The sequence below is a fragment of the Rattus norvegicus genome, chromosome 17, assembly GCF_036323735.1.
Source record: "Rattus norvegicus strain BN/NHsdMcwi chromosome 17, GRCr8, whole genome shotgun sequence".
Lineage (NCBI taxonomy): Eukaryota > Metazoa > Chordata > Mammalia > Rodentia > Muridae > Rattus > Rattus norvegicus.
The window spans coordinates 83463197-83481904 of NC_086035.1; the positions used below are offsets into that span (position 1 = coordinate 83463197).

Here is an 18708-nt window from a genome sequence, read left to right on the forward strand (position 1 = left end):
AGCCAAGACGATTAGTTTCTTGCTTCTTCTAGGGTATAGCTTGCCTCCTTATGTTAGGCCTTACCATTTATTATCCTTTGTAGTGCTGGATTTGTAGAAAGATATTGTGTAAATTTGGTTTTGTCATGGAATATCTTGGTTTCTCCATCAATGTTAATTGAGAGTTTTGCTGGATACAGTAACCTGGGCTGGCATTTGTGTTCTCTTAGGGTCTGTATGACATCAGTCCAGGATTTTCTGGCCTTCATAGTTTCTGGCGAGAAGTCTGGTGTGATTCTGATAGGTCTCCCTTTATATGTTACTTGACCTTTTTCCCTTACTGCTTTTAATATTCTTTCTTTATTTTGTGCGTTTGGTGTTTTGACAATTATGTGACGGGAGGTGTTTCTTTTCTGGTCCAATCTATTTGGAGTTCTGTAGGCTTCTTGTATGTCTATGGGTATCTCTTTTTTTAGGTTAGGGAAGTTTTCTTCTATGATTTTGTTGAAGATATTTACTGGTCCTTTGAGCTGGGAGTCTTCACTCTCTTCTATACCTATTATCCTTAGGTTTGATCTTCTCATTGAGTCCTGGATTTCCTGTATGTTTTGGACCAGTAGCTTTTTCCCCTTTACATTATCTTTGACAGTTGAGTCAATGATTTCTATGGAATCTTCTGCTCCTGAGATTCTCGCTTCCATCTCTTGTATTCTGTTGGTGAAGCTTGTATCTACAGCTCCTTGTCTCTTCTTTTGGTTTTCTATATCCAGGGTTGTTTCCATGTGTTCTTTCTTGATTGCTTCTATTTCCATTTTTAATTCCTTCAACTGTTTGATTGTGTTTTCCTGGAATTCTTTCAGGGATTTTTGCGATTCCTCTCTGTAGGCTTCTACTTGTTTATTAATGTTTTCCTGTGTTTCCCTAAGTGTGTTCATGTCTTTCTTGAAGTCCTCCAGCATCATGATCAAGTATGATTTTGAAACTAGATCTTGCTTTTCTGGTGTGTTTGGATATTCCATGTTTGTTTTGGTGGGAGAATTGGGATCCGATGATGGCATGTAGTCTTGGTTTCTGTTGCTTGGGTTCCTGCGCTTGCCTCTCGCCATCAGATTATCTCTAGTGTTACTTTGTTCTGCTATTTCTGACAGTGGCTAGACTGTCCTATAAGCCTGTGTGTCAGGAGTGCTGTAGACCAGTTTTCCTCTTTTTCAGTCAATTATGGGGACAGAGTGTTCTGCTTTCGGGCGTGTAGTTTTTCCTCTCTACAGGTCTTCAGCTGTTCTTGTGGGCCTGTGTCTTGAGTTCACCAGGCAGCTTTCTTGCAGCAGAAAATTTGGTCTTACCTGTGGTCCTGAGGCTCAAGTTCGCTCGTGGGGTGCTGCCCAGGGGCTCTCTGCAGCGGCAGCAACCAGGAAGACCTGTGCCGCCCCTTCCGGGAGCTTCAGTGCACCAGGGTTCCAGATGGTCTTTGGCTTTTTCCTCTGGCGTCTGAGATGTGTGTGCAGGGAGCAGTCTCTTCTGGTTTCCCAGGCTTGTCTGCCTCTCTGAAGGTTTAGCTCTCCCTCCCTTGGGATTTGGGTGCAGAGAACTGTTTATCCGGTCTGTTTCTTTCAGGTTCTGGAGGTGTCTCAGGCAGGTGTCCTGCCGCTCCTGGGCCCTCCCCCACGGGAGCCCAGAGGCCTTATACAGTTTCCTCTTGGGCCAGGGATGTGGGCAGGGGTGAGCAGTGTTGGTGGTCTCTTCCGCTCTGCAGCCTCAGGAGTGCCCACCTGACCAGGCGGTTGGGTCTCTCTCTCACCGGGTCTGGGAGCAGAGAGCTGCTGCGGGCCGGGATCCGCGGGTGTGGGACTTCGGTTTTTTTTTTTTTTTTTTTTTTTTGTTGTTGCTGTTGCTGTTGTTGTTTTGTTTTGTTTTGTTTTTGTTTATTGAAATGCCATGAGTTACTTGTCTGTAAGTATTCTAATGTAACTCTCTTAGTGTTTTACTGCTGTGAAGAGACATCATGACCAAGGCAAGTCTTATAAAGGACAACATTTAATTGGGGCGGATTTACAGGTTCAGTCCATGATCACTAAGGTGGGATCATGGCAGCATCTAGACAGGCATGGTACAGGCAGAGCTGAGAGTTCTACGTCTTCATCTTCATCTGCTAGTGGAAGACTGGCTTCCAGGCAGCTAGGATGAGGGTCTAAAGCACATGCTCACAGTGACACACCCACTCCAACAAGATCACACCCCCTCATAGTGCCACTCCCTGGGACAAGCATATACAAATCATCAGAGTAATCAAACTCAGACTATTCTGTTGATTCCTTCGTGTGAATACAGGGACAAATCTCCATTCTTATCAACAAATACTATGATGTACTGGCCTTAACTTTTACAAATATTTTAAGCTCATTACTTCAATAAAACATTGTCATGCTTGACTGAGATCTATTTGATAGAATGATATGACATAAATATGTAGCTGTATTATTCACATGCACACACATTCATATTTGTTAAACTGACTATCTCGTGTAAAAACTTTTATGGATTCTTTGATTGTTAATCTTCATCATCAACTGTGCTGGATTTAGAATCCCATGGGAGTCTGATCAGAATATCCCCAGACAGGTAATCTGCTTAACAAAAACCTCTTCGGATGGGAATGGCAGCATCTCATAAGGAGAGGTGGGAGTGATCGAATGAAAGGGAAAGCCAGGCGACTACAAAGTCTTCCATTCTGCTGCTTCTCTGACTCGAGATAAAGAATCTCTAACTGTTCCCTGTGATATGGTCTTCCAGCCAATGTCCCTATGGGACCAAGGAAGCATCTGAAATCTTTTGAAATCATGAATCAAAACAACACTTACTTTTCTATTTGCATCATCTATTTTGCTATAGTGACAATAAACTCATACAGTTACATTTGCTTAGGGGAAACTATGTTATACTGAATTAGAAGCATTGATATATGGTCTGCAAATTGTACCTTGGGTATTTCCAGCTTTTGGGCTAATATCCACTTAGCAGTGAGTGCATACCATGTGTGTTCTTTTGTGACTGGGTTCCCTCACTTAACATGATATTTCTAATTCCATCCATTTGCCTAAGAATTTAATGAAGTCATTGTTTTTAGTAGCTGGGTAGTACTCTATTGTGTAACTGTACCACATTTTCTGTACCCATTCCTCCACTGAAGGACATTTGGGTTGTTTTCAGCTTCTGGCTATTGTAAATAAGGCTACTATGAATATAGTGGAGCATATGTCCTTGTTATACATTGGAACATCTTTTGAGTATATGCCAAGTAGTGGTATAGCTGGGTCCCCCGGTAGAAATATGTCCAATTTTCTGAGGAACTGCCAGACTGATTTCCAGAGTGGTTGTACCAGATTGCAATCCCACCAACAACGGAGAAATGTTTATCTTTCTTCACATCCTTGCCAGCATCTGCTGTCACCTGAGATTTTTATGTTAGCCATTCTAACTGGTATGAGGTGGAATCTTAGGTTAGTTTTGATTTGCATTTTCCTGATGCCTAAGGATCTTGAACATTTCTTTAGGTACTTCTCAGCCATTCGATATTTCTCAGCTGAGAATTCTTTGTTTAGCTCTGTACCCATTTTTTAATAGGGTTATTTGGTTCTCTGGAGTCTAACTTCTCGAGTTCTTTGTATATATTGAATATTAGTCCTCTATTAGATATAGGATTGATCAAGATCTTTTCCCAAACTGTTGTTTGCTGTTTTGTCCTATTGACAATGTCCTTTGCCTTACAGAAGCTTTGTTATTTTATGAGGTTTCCGTTATCGATTCTTGATCTTGGAGCATAAGCCATTGTTCTTCTATTCAAGAAATTTTCTTCTATGCCCACATGTTTCAGACTTTTCCCCACTTTCTCTTCTATTAGTTTCTGTGATCTGATTTTTTGTGGAGGTCCTTGATCCACTTGGACTTGACCTGTGTACAGACCACATGAAGCTCAAGAAGAAGGAAGACCAAACCACAGATACTTCAGTCCTTAGAAGGGGGAACAAAATACTCACAGGAGGAAATACAGAGACAAAGTGTGGAACGAAGACTGAAGAAAAGGCCATCCAGAGACTGCCCCACCTGGTGAACCATCCCATATACAGCCACCAAACCCAGACACTATTTCTGATGCCAAGAAGTGCGCTGATAGGAGCCTGATAGAGCTGTCTCCTTAGAGGCTCTGCTAGAGCATGAAAAATATAGAGGCAGATATTCAGAGTCAACCATTGGTCTGAGCACAGGAACCCCAATGGAGGAGTTAGAGAAAAGATAGAAGGAACTAAAGGGATTTACAACCCCATAGGAAGAACAACAATATCAAAAAACCAGACTCCCCAGAGCTCCCAGGGACTAAACCACCAACCAAAGAGTACACATGAAGGAACCCATGGTTCCAGCTTCATAGGTAGCAGAGGTTGTCCTTGTTAAACATTAATGGAAGGAGAGGCCCTTGGGATTAATAACACTAAGACCTTGAGAAGTAATATGGAAGCCTAGAAGCATCTCTCTCTCTCTCTCTCTCTCTCTCTCTCTCTCTCTGTGTGTGTGTGTGTGTGTGTGTGTGTGTGTGTGTGTACTTGGTGATCTCCCACAAGAGGTCTTCAACTCTTGCCATTTACAATACCTAAAGCCCCATTATAGTACAGAGCAGAGGTTTGTCATGTATTACGATCTTGTATAAAACAATCACAGTGACTATTCAAATGTATTTGCATCCCATATTCATTGTGACCTCATCAACAGTAGTCATAATAAAACAACTTAATCCATTGTCAATAGATGAATAGATTAAAAATGGTGTGAGATTTGTGTAAAAAGTTTACTGAGGAATGAAAACAAAGGAAGAGCTATTATGTATAATAAAAATGAGTTCAGAGAGGGTTCTGATAAGTGAAAGGAGAGAGAATAGTAAAATGTATAGTGTGTGACTGCAACTGTACATGCAAAGGAAGTAGGTCTGTCTGAGAGAATCAGGAAGACAAGTGTTCCCTAGGGTTCAGGGATAGTCACAGATCCCACTGATAAGATGATCTGGTTACAGAAGGGCCACTACACCTAATGATAGTGATGATCTGAAACTCACTAAGAGAATGATGAGAGTAGATTGGCATGTTCCTACTACTCACACAATTTCAAGATGTCAATTATGAAGGTGGCATATGTCTTACCTGCCTTGATTACCAAAAGCATCTTGCAATATATGCATGTAACAAATCACTGTGTTACACATCTTTAAATATTTAAATTCATCCGTCAATTATGCATTGATGCTCTTGCCATACATATTTAACCATAGTATCATATGGGTACAGGAAAAGATATTTATTATGACAGGTGAGAAACACATCCAGCTCCTTTACATTCTTCCCTCCCCTTAACTTCTCTCCCTTCCCTTTCCCTACTTTCTTTTGCTTTCTTCCTCGTTCTTTGCCTTCCTCTTCCCATCTCTGTCTCTTTCCCCTCCATCTTCCTTTCACACTCTCTTTCATGTGTATTGAATATTTTAAAATTTTCTATAAAAATTATTGAAATATGATGTGTACCAAACACATCCTAAGATATTGAACAAATACCTAAGCAGCTGTCACATGAAATATATCTAATTTTGAGACACATTCAGCACAGATATTCTGTGCAAAGTAAAAAAAAAACAACTCAGACTTAGAGGAGTTGAATTTTATGGTCCCCATTTGATGAGGTCTCTAGTCTTGTGAGATTCCTAGACATAGGAAGTTGAGTGGTAATTACTGAGCTAGACAGAGAAGGGACAGTTAAACCTGCTGTTGAGAGGAAATGGAGCTCTGGAAATGTACAGCAGTGTTTCCTCTCAACAGTGGACACACAATTAATGCCTCCTGACTTTGAGGTTGAAAATTATGAAGTAGCTTGTCAAGTATATCCTATCAAGTCATGCATATATTTATTTACATTATATATAATATATATATATTTTATTTATTTACATTTCAAATGTAGTTCTCCATCCTGGTTTCCCCTCTGCAACCCCCCAATACCATTCCCTCTCCATTTTGCTCCTCCCCCCACTCACCCACTCCTACCTCACTGCTCCAGCATCCCCCTATGACTAGGCACCAAGCCTCCACAGGACCAAGAGCCTCCCCTAACACTGATAGCAGATAAGGCAACCCTTTGCTACATTTGTAACTGGAGCCATGGATCCTTCCATGTATACTCTTTGGTTGGTAGTTTAGTACCTATTAGCTCTGGATGGATTGGTTAGTTGATATTATTATTCTTCCTATGGGGTTGCAATCCCCTTCAGCTCCTTCACAGCTTCCCCAAGCTCTTCCATTGTAGTCCCTGGGCTGAGTCATGGATGTTTGGTTGTGAGTATCTGCATCCGTATTAGTCAGGTGCTGGCAGACTATCTCAGGGGACAGCCACACCAGGCTTCTGTCAGTAAGTACTTCTTGGCATCAGCATTAGTGTCAGGGTTTAGTGTCTGCAGATGGCATAGATCCCTAGGTGGGACAGACTCTGGATGGCCTATCCTTTAGTCTCTGCTCTATTTTCTGTCTCTGCATTTCCTTTAGACTGGAAAAATTCTGAGTTAAAAGTTTTTAGATGGGTAGGTGGCTCCATCCCTCAACTGAGGGTCATGCCTATCTACTGGAGTGGTCTCTACAGATTCTCTGTCCCCTTTGTTGGGAATTTCAGCTAATGACATCCCCTTTGGGTCCTGGGAGCTTCTCGCTTCCCTAGTGTCCCCAGTTCCCCATCTCCCACTGCTACATATTACCATTCAATTTCCTGAACCTCTGTACTTCTCTCCTGTTTCTTCTCCTACCTGATCTGGACCTCCTTTATTTCCTCCCCCCTGATCTCCTCCCAGGTTCCTCCTTCCCTCTACCTCCTTTGATTATTTTTCTCTCATCTAAGTAGGATTGAAGCATCTACTCTTTGGTCTTCCTTCCCCTTAAGCTTCATGTGGTCTGTAAGTTGTATCATGGATATTCTGAGCTTTTGGGATAATATCTACTTATCAGTGAGTACATACCATGTGTCTTCTTTTCTGTCTGGGTTACCTCACTCTGGATGATATTTTTAGTTCCATCCATTTGCCTGTGAATTTTATGAAGCCACTGTTTTAAAAAACTGAGTACTATTCTATTGTATAAATATACCACAATTTCTGTATCCATTCTTCTCTTCAGGGACATCTTGGTTGTTTCCACCTTCTGGCTATTATAAATAAGGCTACTATAAACATAGTGGAGCATGTGTTCTTGTTATGTGGGTATATGCGCAGGACTGGTATAGCTGGGTCCACAGAAAGCACAGTGTCCAGTTTTCTGAGTAACTGCCAGACTGATTTTGAGAGTGGTTGTACCAGCTTCCAATCCCTGTTCTTCCTCCACATCCTTGCAGGCATCACCTGAGTTTTTGATCTTAGCCATTCTGATGGATTTGAGGTGCAGTCTCAAGGTTGTTTTGATTTGCATTACCCTGATGACTAACGATGTTGAACATTTCTTTAGCTGCTTCTTGGTTATTTAATATTCCTCAGTTGAGAATTCTTTGTTTAGCTCTGTACCCAATTTTTAATAGGGTTATTTGGTGTTCTTAAATCTAACTTCGAGAGTTCTTTGTATATATTGGATATTAGTCCTCTATAGGATGTAGGATTGACATTTTGCCCTATTGACAGTGTCCTTTGCCTTACAGAAACTCACAGATATATTTATATTTCCACTGTGTTCTGAAAATGATAAAATAGACAGATCTGTGTCAAAACTAAAATAAGTTCAGAAATTTGGTTAGGAGGAAGCTTTCTTCTTTTTTAGTGGGGTATTTAAAATGTACTATGCTAATATACCTGTCTATAGGGAGACTTGCAGTAGAATGACAATTTTGAGGTGAACCTGTGTTATCTGACAATATAAGTAAATGAATTAATAAAATGCTAACATGAATTGTGAATATTTGAGGAGTTAAATATAATACTTAAGTGGATGAAATGTAGACTAATGTAACCTTCATTGTCCTCTGAAAACATTACTCTAACAAATTAACTCTGAAATTTCTTTGAAACTGTAAACAGTACCAAACATTGTTTAGAAGTAGTAAATGTACCCTGCAATTACAGCAAGTTGACAGTAACCAGATATTCAAAATTACTACTGAAAATTAACGTACTTTATTATAACAGACATATATGATTTCAATTTACACATGTGTTGCATTTGCCCTGCTAAATATGACAACTTGCTTCTACTTTCTTCTGATATTTTAAATGGTTTATTATTATTAATTTTTATTATTATTCATGTTTACTGTAGTTTTGTCTGCATACATCTTTGTGTGAGCGTGTCAAATTACCTGGAACCAGAATTACAGACAATTGTGATCTGCCATTGGGTGTTGGGAATTGAACCCAAGTCCCTTTGGAAAAGCAGTTAATGTTCTTAACCTCCGAGCTATCTATTTAGCACTTCTGATATTTACTACTTCTCAGAATTGCTGAAATATGTAAGAGGAATATTATTAATGAAAACCTCAATTTAAGAGACTTCAATTAGGTTTTTACACTATACAGCAACTAAGGGGTAAAATGTTTAGTTTTGCAAAAACCCATTCCTTGTAAATGTAGCAGAACAAATATCGTCAGTAAAAACACCCACGTGGTTCACCATATTTTCATGTTGTTGGTGACGGATTCTAAAATTTGATTTTAATTTTCAAACAGCAGCGCTTGTTTAGTGTTCTGTGAAATGCACAGTAGCTGAAATTTATTTTTATTTATGTATTTATTTTGTCCTTATTTATTATGTATTTATTTGTGTAGTGTGTTTGTGTATGTATGTCTCTCTCTCTCTCCCTCCCTCCCTCCCTCCCTCTGTGTGTGTGTATTTGTGTGTGTGTGTCTGTGTTTGTGTCTGTGTGTATGTGTGTGTGTCTGTGTGTGTGTGTCTGTGTGTGTGTGTGTGAGTGTGTCTGTGTTTGTGTCTGTGTGTGTGTGTGTGTGTCTGTGTTTGTGTGTGTGTGTGTGTGTGTGTGTGTGTGTGTGTGTGTGTGTGTGTGTGCACACGCGCGCCCCTGTAGATGCTTAGGCATCTGTAGAAACTGAAGATTCAAATGGTGTGTTTACCTCAATTGCTGTATACCTAGTTTCCTTATTCTTTTTGTTTGTATACAAACTTAATTCAAGAGAAACTATAACATCAACCTTAGGTGGAGTTTGGAGGACATGTTGAGGCCCTCTGGCTTTTTTTAAAATCAATATCCTGATGCTATCAAAATACAAACACAACTTCTCATTTTGGGGTATGGTTTCTCTTCATTGAACCTGGAGCTTACTGAATGGCTGGACTGGCCAGTCAGCTCCACAGATATTCCTTCTTCTACTGGACTAGGGCTAGGATTACAGATTCATGCCGCTGCTACTATACCTGCCTTTTTTTTTTTTTTTTTTGGTGGGATATCCAAACCAAAGCCCTCAGGCTTACATGCCAAGCATTTTCCCCACTGAGCCATCTCCCTAGCCCAACTTAACTGATAAAACATTTGAATAATAAAAGGTCTGGTCCCAAACATTGTCCTGTAGATGACTGCAACATTCATATGGCCTAAAGTCATTTTCTTCTTGAATATTTTGCACCCTGTTAGTTGTTCAAAGGTTTGGGGATGCAGGCATCATGGGGAGCACTCCATTTCCCACACATTGCCTTGCAAGTAAGTAGTATGACTGCATCAATAACAGCCAACTGCTACAATGAGAAGAATTATTTAAGGGGACTTAAACTCATTGTCCCCAAATGTTAATATTCAACATGTAACCCAATTAGGGAAAGTAAGAGGAAAAATAAGAGCTATTAATTATTATGCCCAGGCAACAGGCATAAAGTGGGAGTGATACTGGACCAAACCAGAAATGTTATTACTTTATAGTAGAAGATGTCTGTTTTAGGAGAAGTATCCCTATGACTTGGGAGATCTCCTGGGACTATGTCGAAAGGTTTAGGCTGCAGCTGAGACTTGAAAATTTTACAGTACATCTTTATATAGACTGAGATCAAGTCTATATTTTATGTCTTATTTCGACACTTCACTTCCTGACTTAAAAATGACATGAGGTGGTCTACAGCCAACTAAGTCCTCAGGGGATCATAGAACATTTTGGGAATGACTGAAGAACCATATCAAGTTTATAGAGCTCTATGATTCTGTCAATAAACAGAATAGACTCTCTTTTGAAGAGTTACTTTCACTTTTTATTAATAACTGCACCTGCTAAACTATCTGTTCAGAGCCCAGGAGTAAAGCATATACAGGTGGAATAGGTTTCAGGTGGGGGAGGGGAGGGACTACACTACTTTGTTATATTAATTCATGTAAATTTCATTTAACTGTCTTGTGTTCAATTTCTTTTCATTCCAGGAGAATTCCATTTAAAAGAGAGAATTTTGCTTGTAATGACCAACCTGTAATCATATGTCTGTGTTTCCTTCTTCACACATGACAGCAAGTCACCTTACCTGGGACTTTGAGTCTGGTTTCTGTGGATGGGAACCATTTCCCACAGAAGACTTTCACTGGGAGGTGGTGGGTGGTCTGAGCAGTGGAGAGCACCTGTTCCCTGAAGCTGGTCACACAACGAGCATACAACAAGGTATGGCACTTTCTCTTCTTTTAAAAGCACTGGCCTTCAAGTGGAAATGGCCTGTATTTCTGTTTCTATTTGCAGACTAAATGGAGCTTTGGTTTGTCCTGCCTTAATTCCTCCTGACCTAATTAATAATTAGTAGCTAATTTTGCATCCTGAAAGGAACATTCTTGAGATAACCACCCATCTTGTTGTTGTGCTTTTTAAAAATACTCTAGTGATGGTGTAAAAAGGGAGGTAACATTTATGATAGATTGCACAGTAGGCTTGCTTTCATTCTTTAAGCATTGCAAGTTTGGCAAACAGAAAGGAAAATAGTCCCCTCTTCTATGTGGAAACAGAGCAAGGATTTATCACTATCTATAAAACCTGGAAATACTATAGACTGTATACTGCAAAACATCATTACAACTTTTGCATATCCTCATAAAATCAAGGAACCATAACTGCCTGCGATGCTCTGAGAAAGCTCTGTGATGCTCCCAATGGTTTTTCTCTCTAGTTCTTTGTTGTGCTTACACTCCTACGTAAACACACACTTCAGAACCACATTAAAATTGTCATCACACTGTTGTGGGTCCAGATCATTTTTATGCTCACTGAACATTGTCCTGCTTCTACTTTGAGATTTACAAAGAAGTGTGCCAAACACAAAACTTGGAAAAACTTTTATTAGAGCCTTTGCAAATGGGTTGGTGGAGCGTTGGGTGGTATTAGGGGGGAAGACTATTGGCTATAACAATAAAGCCAGTTCATTGTTCACTGGTACAGTCAGTTCTAGCTATTTTGACTTTTTGTTTATTAGTCCAGGAAGCCTTAATTTCCCTTTAGTATCTCGTGTCAAGGTGACTTAAGTTTATGGTTTAAAATAGATATAAGTAGAATTTTTCTTTGTAAACTGATATGCATGCTTTCTTTTTCTGTGTCTAGGCCAATTATTAAGGCAATGAACTAGAGCTCGGTACACGGTGGTAGAACCTGGTACCTCTGTTTGAAGCAGGCAGGGTTTGGTAGCTAAAGCTGGTAAAAGGGGTTTGGGTTCAGATATGCTGAAGGTTGTAAGGGCGATAGGGGAGTTACAGTAAGGTAGAGGGGGATAACTGAAAATGACTCCCAGTTTAGCATTCCTAAAGAGAAATGAGGAGCCAGTATGGAAGCTATAAGGACCTGGGAGGAGAGAAAAAGCCAAGGAGAGATGTGAGAAACATGATCCAATTAGGGGACCATGTACAAGAGGACGGCAATGGTCTTGGGAGTTTTGTTACACACACACACACACACACACACACACACACACAATGAAGGAGACCAGGGATTTAAATTTTGTCTAGAGGATGGTGGAGACTGAAGCCTATGACCAATCACATTTGCTAGAGCAAGCTGTCTGGATAAAATCTGGGGACAGGAGAGGATAAAAGACTGGAATAGGACTGACTATGTAATATGAGTGGAAAAACTTGAGGGCCTGAGCAGCAGCTGAGATTTCCAAAGAGAACAATATGCATAGCTATGATTTGATATGAACTTCACCATGACCAGGGCTTGTAAAACTGTGTTGTTCAGGGTTGGTTCATGCCTGTGCCTTTGCACAAAGTAGTTCGGTTTTGTTAGTGATGAAATAGAGAGACTAGAGTCTTCCTGTGTGTAGCCATGAAGAATTTTTATGAGATATTTAATAGGCTTATGCTTGCTGAGGGTTTTCACATAGTAAGAGCTCAAAGAATGTGTGTGTGTGTGTGTGTGTGTGTGTGTGTGTGTGTGTGAGAGAGAGAGAGAGAGAGAGAGAGAAAGAGAGAGAGAGAGAGAGAGAGAGAGAGAGAGAGAGAGAGAGAGAGAGAGAGAGAGATTGATTTACTTGTGGAGGTCAGAGGTCTGAAGACAACTTTTGGAAATCAGTTCTTTACTTGTTCCACATGGATGCCAGGGATCCAACTCGGGCTTGGCAGCTGCGTCTCCCATCGCTCCACCTAGCCTGCCCTGGAAGTGGTGTTAATTCAGAGATGAGGAGAAGAAAACCAGGATAAGGAAGAGAAAGGGGGTGATAAAAGGGAAGGCCCATGGGAACAGGGTGGAGTCCATTATAATGCTACAGAGCTCTAAGCCAGTGTGTTTTAGAACTTCCCATTTCTAAGTTGCAGCTTTTAAAATTAACCTTGTGTTTTCTCACACACCTGTACATACCTACGTACAGTTTGACAAAATAATAAAAAAAAATAAAAAATAAAAAGGCAGATGCTAGAGCCTGTGGGTATTTATGTTTGTTTTTATAGTGAACTAGTTTCCCCCCATCCTTTTTGCTTGATTTCTTTGCTCATTAGTAGCGAGATGCTCTGTTAGAACATGCAAACAGACAGCTCATAGGTTACCTCTCACCTTTGTGTATGTTCACAGAATCATACACAGATCACGGATGTATACATGCTATGTATATTCATATAGCTTGGATATTCCTACACATTACAAATTATGATCAATATTTTGTGTTAAATTACAATTGAAATATAGCAAGTACTGTCTTTTTAGTAAACAGTACAGTGAGATTTAAACGTTATATATAATCTGTAATCAAAAGCAATTCAAGATATAGAGTGATTCCATTCTCCCAAATGTCACTTTATAGGGGACACTTGTCCTGTATCCAGCCATCGGTCTATCCCAATTTTATTGTTTGTTCAAAGAGTGCCAGATAAATAGGTCATACTCTATAGTGTATTCTTGCCTCTTTATTAGCACCAATGATTTAAAATTTGTTCATGTTAATAATCATAGTCATTTTTCTCCTTTTAACACTTGAGTAATATTCCATTGTATGGATAAACTACATTTTATCTTTTTATATATCGACTGAAGAGATTTGGCTTGTACCTTTCTCAGTCTTGGTGGACATACATTTTTCCTTTCTTGTATGCTCTTCCCAATGCTTATAATATTTTTTTTCATCACAGTTGGTAAGGGACTTCTACTACTCCTGGTCCTTTGTCACCTGTGAGAAATAAGTGTTCAGTTACCCTGTGCTTATTGTCAAAGACTTCTTCTGTCAGTGCACACACAGGGCAGGACACAGGAATCTCAGAAACAGTAGCTCTGACATCTTGTACTCTTCTCTGCTGCAAAGGAACAGTTTTGGTACCTGAAATGTGCAAGTGAGCACATGTATCTCAGCACAGTGACAGCGTGCACAGCGTCTTGCTCTACCATGTTCCCTGTTGTACACGCTTGCTTATGACTTCTCATAAGAGTTCAGGTTGGAAAGAGGGCTCAGCAGTTAAGAGTACATCCTGCTCTTAGAGAGGACCAAAATTCAATTCCCAGCTCCTGTTTAGGTGACTTACAACTGTCTACAAACTTAGCCTCAGGAGGACCACACAACTCTGACCTCAGCAGGTAGCTGAGCGCACAGGTATATACCCACATGGAGAAACATACACACAATTAAAACCAATAAAACCAAATCCTTAAGAAGTTTAGAGTTTATCAATTTGTTGAGATAATATTAATTTTACTCAATACTTCATAGATTTCAGTGTAGAGATTTTAAAAAAGTCTGTTGTCATATTCTATAGGTGTTTGCAGCAACTATAAATCCCATGATCTAAAATTCTTCTTAGCTGCTGCTTGTTTATAGAATAGCAAATTTATTTGCTCTTTTTAAAAGGTTAATTTTTTGCATGTTTGCATGTGCATACACATACGTGTTTGTGCAGTGTGTAGAGATTTTAATGATAACTGCTGGGCTTGTTTTATCCTTGTCTCCAGGAAAATGTCAACAATTCAAACTTGAGTTCCACATTTGCTCAACCCACTTGTCTGTAATATTCCTTTTGACTCACAATGTGCTCACTTTTTAACATACATAAACGGGTTAAAGTTTGTCAGATGAGTTTTTCAACTTCTTCTGTGAAAGTCATGTGATCATCAGATTATACTTTTTGTTTATTTTAGAGATTGATTTGCAAACACGACAGCGAAGCTTGTTTGGGTTGCTATTTTTTTTATTTATCTTTTACTTGTGTATTCACCACATGTATATTTGCCTATGATTTCGCCTATGTTCATCAAGAGTCTGTTTCTCCCCTCGTTCCATGCACAGTCTTAGTTCTGGGCTATTCTGAGACAGGTACATGATCTGCAAAAGGTGAGGTGATAGGACCATTTGCATAAACATTGACAGGAATTTGTAAAACAGTATATTTGGAGATGAAATCCCTCTTCCTTTGAAAATACAGTCAGAATTGACATGAATCCAGGAAAATTACTGTCTTAATGAAGTCAAGCAGTTGGCTTTATAAGTTGCTTAAAGACCCTTTTTGTGCTATGTTCAGCCTGTCAGTTGATGGTTATCAAAGGGCAGCATTAGACACTGACATTGTTTGGCGTAGCTTTCCTTGTAAATTTTCAATGTTCAAAAAAAGCTACCCCTGATGCAGCTCACGGCGTGTGATCTTCTGTGCTGCTAAAGGATGCTGTCCCCTGTGCTTGCTCTGAGTACATCCACGTCAGTTAAAATCTAACAGCAGTTATTTTGTTAATGTTCAGATTAGATCTTTAATTAAGCTCTCATCCCTTCCAGCACAGACAACAATGTCAAACATGTAAGCCCCAAGAGGAATCAGTCTCAATGCATGCTCTCATCTCCTTCAGTGCATTTTAAAGAGACTTAAAAATAAAACTCTCAAGGGAATTTCCTAAGGGCACGTTGAATATCTAATTGTAAACTTACAAGCCTCATTTAATTTGATTTCAAACTCTACGACAGGAGTTAAAGTAATAAAAATGTTTGTTTAGGTGATTTGGATTCAGAGTTTATCGTTTCATCAATTAAATTTTATTTTAGATATTTGGTGTCATACATGTGAAATTCTCTGGATATTTACAGAGCCTAATGGCGAATATGTGAAAATGTGATTTTCTTTACCTGAATGAAGGTCGAATAAGACCAACAGGTAAAGTGCTCAGTGTACACCAGAACTGGCAACTAACTATGTGATTTTAAATTTGTTTCTGTTCCTCTTTCCAGAATCATTTATTTATTTTGGACCACAGCAATCCCCCGCAGTAGCCAGGCTTGGCAGTCCTATCCTTACCAAATCACTCACAGCCTCTACGCCTTGCCAGGTAATCAGTTCTTCTGACCACCGTTTGACCACTCTGTGGTTCTAAGCCATTGAGCTCAGATTGCATTGATAACAAATGCCCGCCATGTTTTCATATCATTTTCCTGATGTTTTAAGAGGTTTATAGGAGCAGCTTCAGCAGGAAATGCTGGTCCTCCTCAAAGTCTTTGCAACACTTACACTGTATGTATGGGGCCTGCTATAGCTTTTATTATCTTATAATCTTTCACACAGACCTTTGAATAATCTAAAGTGAATCTTCTTTACATGATTTACTACCTAGTTTTCTCGGGAGTGTAAATTGAGTGGATTAGATAAATCAGGTAAATGCCTGTTAAGAGAAAACTAAAATAATGAGAAAAGACACACACACACACACACACACACACATGCACACACACAATTAAATTTATTGAGACTTTATGTTCTTTAAGATTGTGAATGCAGCCAAAGACAGAAGAAAAGAAAACAAAGCAAGCATACCTGTGCAGCCACCAGGGATATAAACGTCTGGTTTGCCGTGTTCAATCGGAGTACATGTTACTTGGCCATGACTTTGGAAATAGTGTCTCTCATGAGAAAAGCATTGGTGTGCCTCCCTCAGGTGGCCTTGAAACTGAACATTTAATTATGCAATGCCCCGTATTTGGCACATAGAATGATGGCTGATTTTCGTAAACAACTTGATAGGTCTGTGAATCAATACGGAAATGCAGTTTGGGATATATCTGGGGTAGTGTTTCCAGGAAGGCAGATACAGATACAGGAAGATCTACCTCAGCTGTAGGAGGCCTCATCCCATGTGCTGGCATTCTGAAAGGACACAACGGTGAGATCTGTCTGAGCACTCCCATCTATTTCCTCAGCACACAATTTATTCAGGCACCTCATTCTCATCCATCACGTGACAGAGTTAGGAGATAGGAGGGGTCATCCTAAGTTGAAAAGGAGAACCCAGGATCTGGGGCATAGCAGTATCGTGGGGTCTCCTTTAAGGAAAGCTGCAGACATGGAATGGATCTGGCTCCAAAGAGAGTCTGTGTATGCTGCGTGGCATCCCTGTCATGATGGATATTACCAGAAATTATAAACCCAATTAACACTTTCTGAACTCAAGTCACACTTATCATGTATTTGGGCATAGCAATGAGAACAGTAGCCAACACAATAGGTATCACTAAATAGTCCTTTGACTTCCTATAGCACAGAACTCTTAAGTAACATGGATCTGTCCATCCTGTTTATTTTCCGTCCCTTGCAGAGGTTGAGCATATGTCCAAGTCTCAGGATTTCACTTAATGTTTAAGTCTTCACTGACCGGAATATAATGACAAGGTTAACCCAGAAGCTCACAGGAAATTCATGCCTCTGAATACTTGGTAATAGCCATGTACTCAGACGTCCTTGATGAAGAGTTACTTATCATTCAAGAATACAAATCTAATTATGTTTTCAGGTTGGGATAATTCTGAGTCCAAGTGCCCAGAGCTCTTAATAGCTTGTCTTTAGTTTCTTGTTTGCTTTGGTGTTTTAACTTTTGCCCCCTTCCTTTTCTTTGTGGGAATGAAGATTAAAGCGACTGCTGGTCTCCCCTCTATTTCCACCTTATCCAAATGCCCTCAATGTGTTCCTATCGTTCTTTTATTTTAATTAAACCCTATGTGATAGAATGATATAGATTTTTTAGGAACCCCAGGAGCAATTCTCCACAATTAAAAGAGTACTTTCCAAGCTAGCTTAGGTTTAATTCAAAGTCATTCACTGAGTTATAGACATGGAAGTCATGAAATGAAAGGGAATAGGATGTAGTATCTTTCATTCCATGTATTTGGAAACAAGTATTATGAGTATATAATGTTCTTAAAATTCACTGAGGTCACTGAAAATCTAGATGTGTGTGTGTGTGTGTGTGTGTGTTTGTGTGTATGCTTAAGGGTGTGTGTTTATGCATCTCTGTGTGTCTGCATGTATACATGAGTGTATGTGTCTGTGTTTGTGTGTATATATGTGTTTAGGTATTTGTAAGTGTGTGTGAATATGTGTCTGTGTGACTACGTATGTTTATATATGTATGTGTGTATGTGTATGTGTCTCTCTGTGTGTGAGACTTTGTGTATGTGTCTGTCTGTCTTTCTGTGTCTGTGTATATGTGTGTGAGAGTGTGTCTGTGTATGTATAAGTGTGTGTCTATGTGTGTGTGGGTGTGTAAGTATGTGTATGTATGGTGTGTGTCTGTATACATGAGAGTATGTGTCTCTGTGTCTGAGTGTGTGTATATATGTATGTATGTATATATATATATATATATATCTGTGTGTGTGTTTGAATATGTATATGTATGTATCTGTCTATGTGTATGTGTGTCTGTGTGTGGAAGACTTTGAGTATGTGTCTGTCTTTCTGTGTCTGTGTGTATGAGAGTGTGTGTGAGCAAATGTGTGTTTGAGTGTGTGTATCTGTGTGTGCATAAGTGTGTGTTTATGTGTCTGTGGGTACGTAAGTGTGTGTGTATGGTGTATATCTGTATATATGTATACATGAGAGTATGTGTACTTTTGTCTGAGTGTGTGTGTGTGCGTGCGCGCGCGCACATGCTTATGTGTGTGTGTATGTGTATGTTTCTGTGTGTATGTGCGTGAGGATTTGTGTGCATGTGTGTGTATTTCTGTCTTTCTGAGTCTGTGTGTGTGTGTGTGTGTGTGTGTGTGACTGTGTGTGAATGAATGAATGTGTATGTATGTGTGCATATATATTCTTTCTGAAGATGTCTTGTGGTTTTCATCACTGGGTCTTGCTGATGGTCATTAATTATTGTTAGTCATTGGAATGCCATGTTGTCATCACTTCCTGTTAAGGAAACTTTTCTGGTTTTGGTAAAGTAAGTAACTTTGCTGTGGATTATTTTCAGATGGATCTCAGTGAGAATAATATTCCTTATGTTTGGTGTTGAGCTCATAGCTCATATCCCTA

General features: G+C 39.6%; 1 protein-coding gene across 1 annotated transcript in view; it reads left to right on the forward strand.

Annotated features, from left to right (window-relative positions):
• The window catches only part of Malrd1 (MAM and LDL receptor class A domain containing 1), a 712187-nt gene that overhangs the window by 135825 nt on the left and 557654 nt on the right, over positions 1-18708 (forward strand). Inside the window, exons 10-11 of the mRNA NM_001287618.3 lie at positions 10484-10630; positions 15642-15739. Of these exons, the coding sequence (NP_001274547.3) occupies positions 10484-10630; positions 15642-15739 (245 nt within the window). The remainder of the gene's footprint in view (positions 1-10483; positions 10631-15641; positions 15740-18708) is intronic.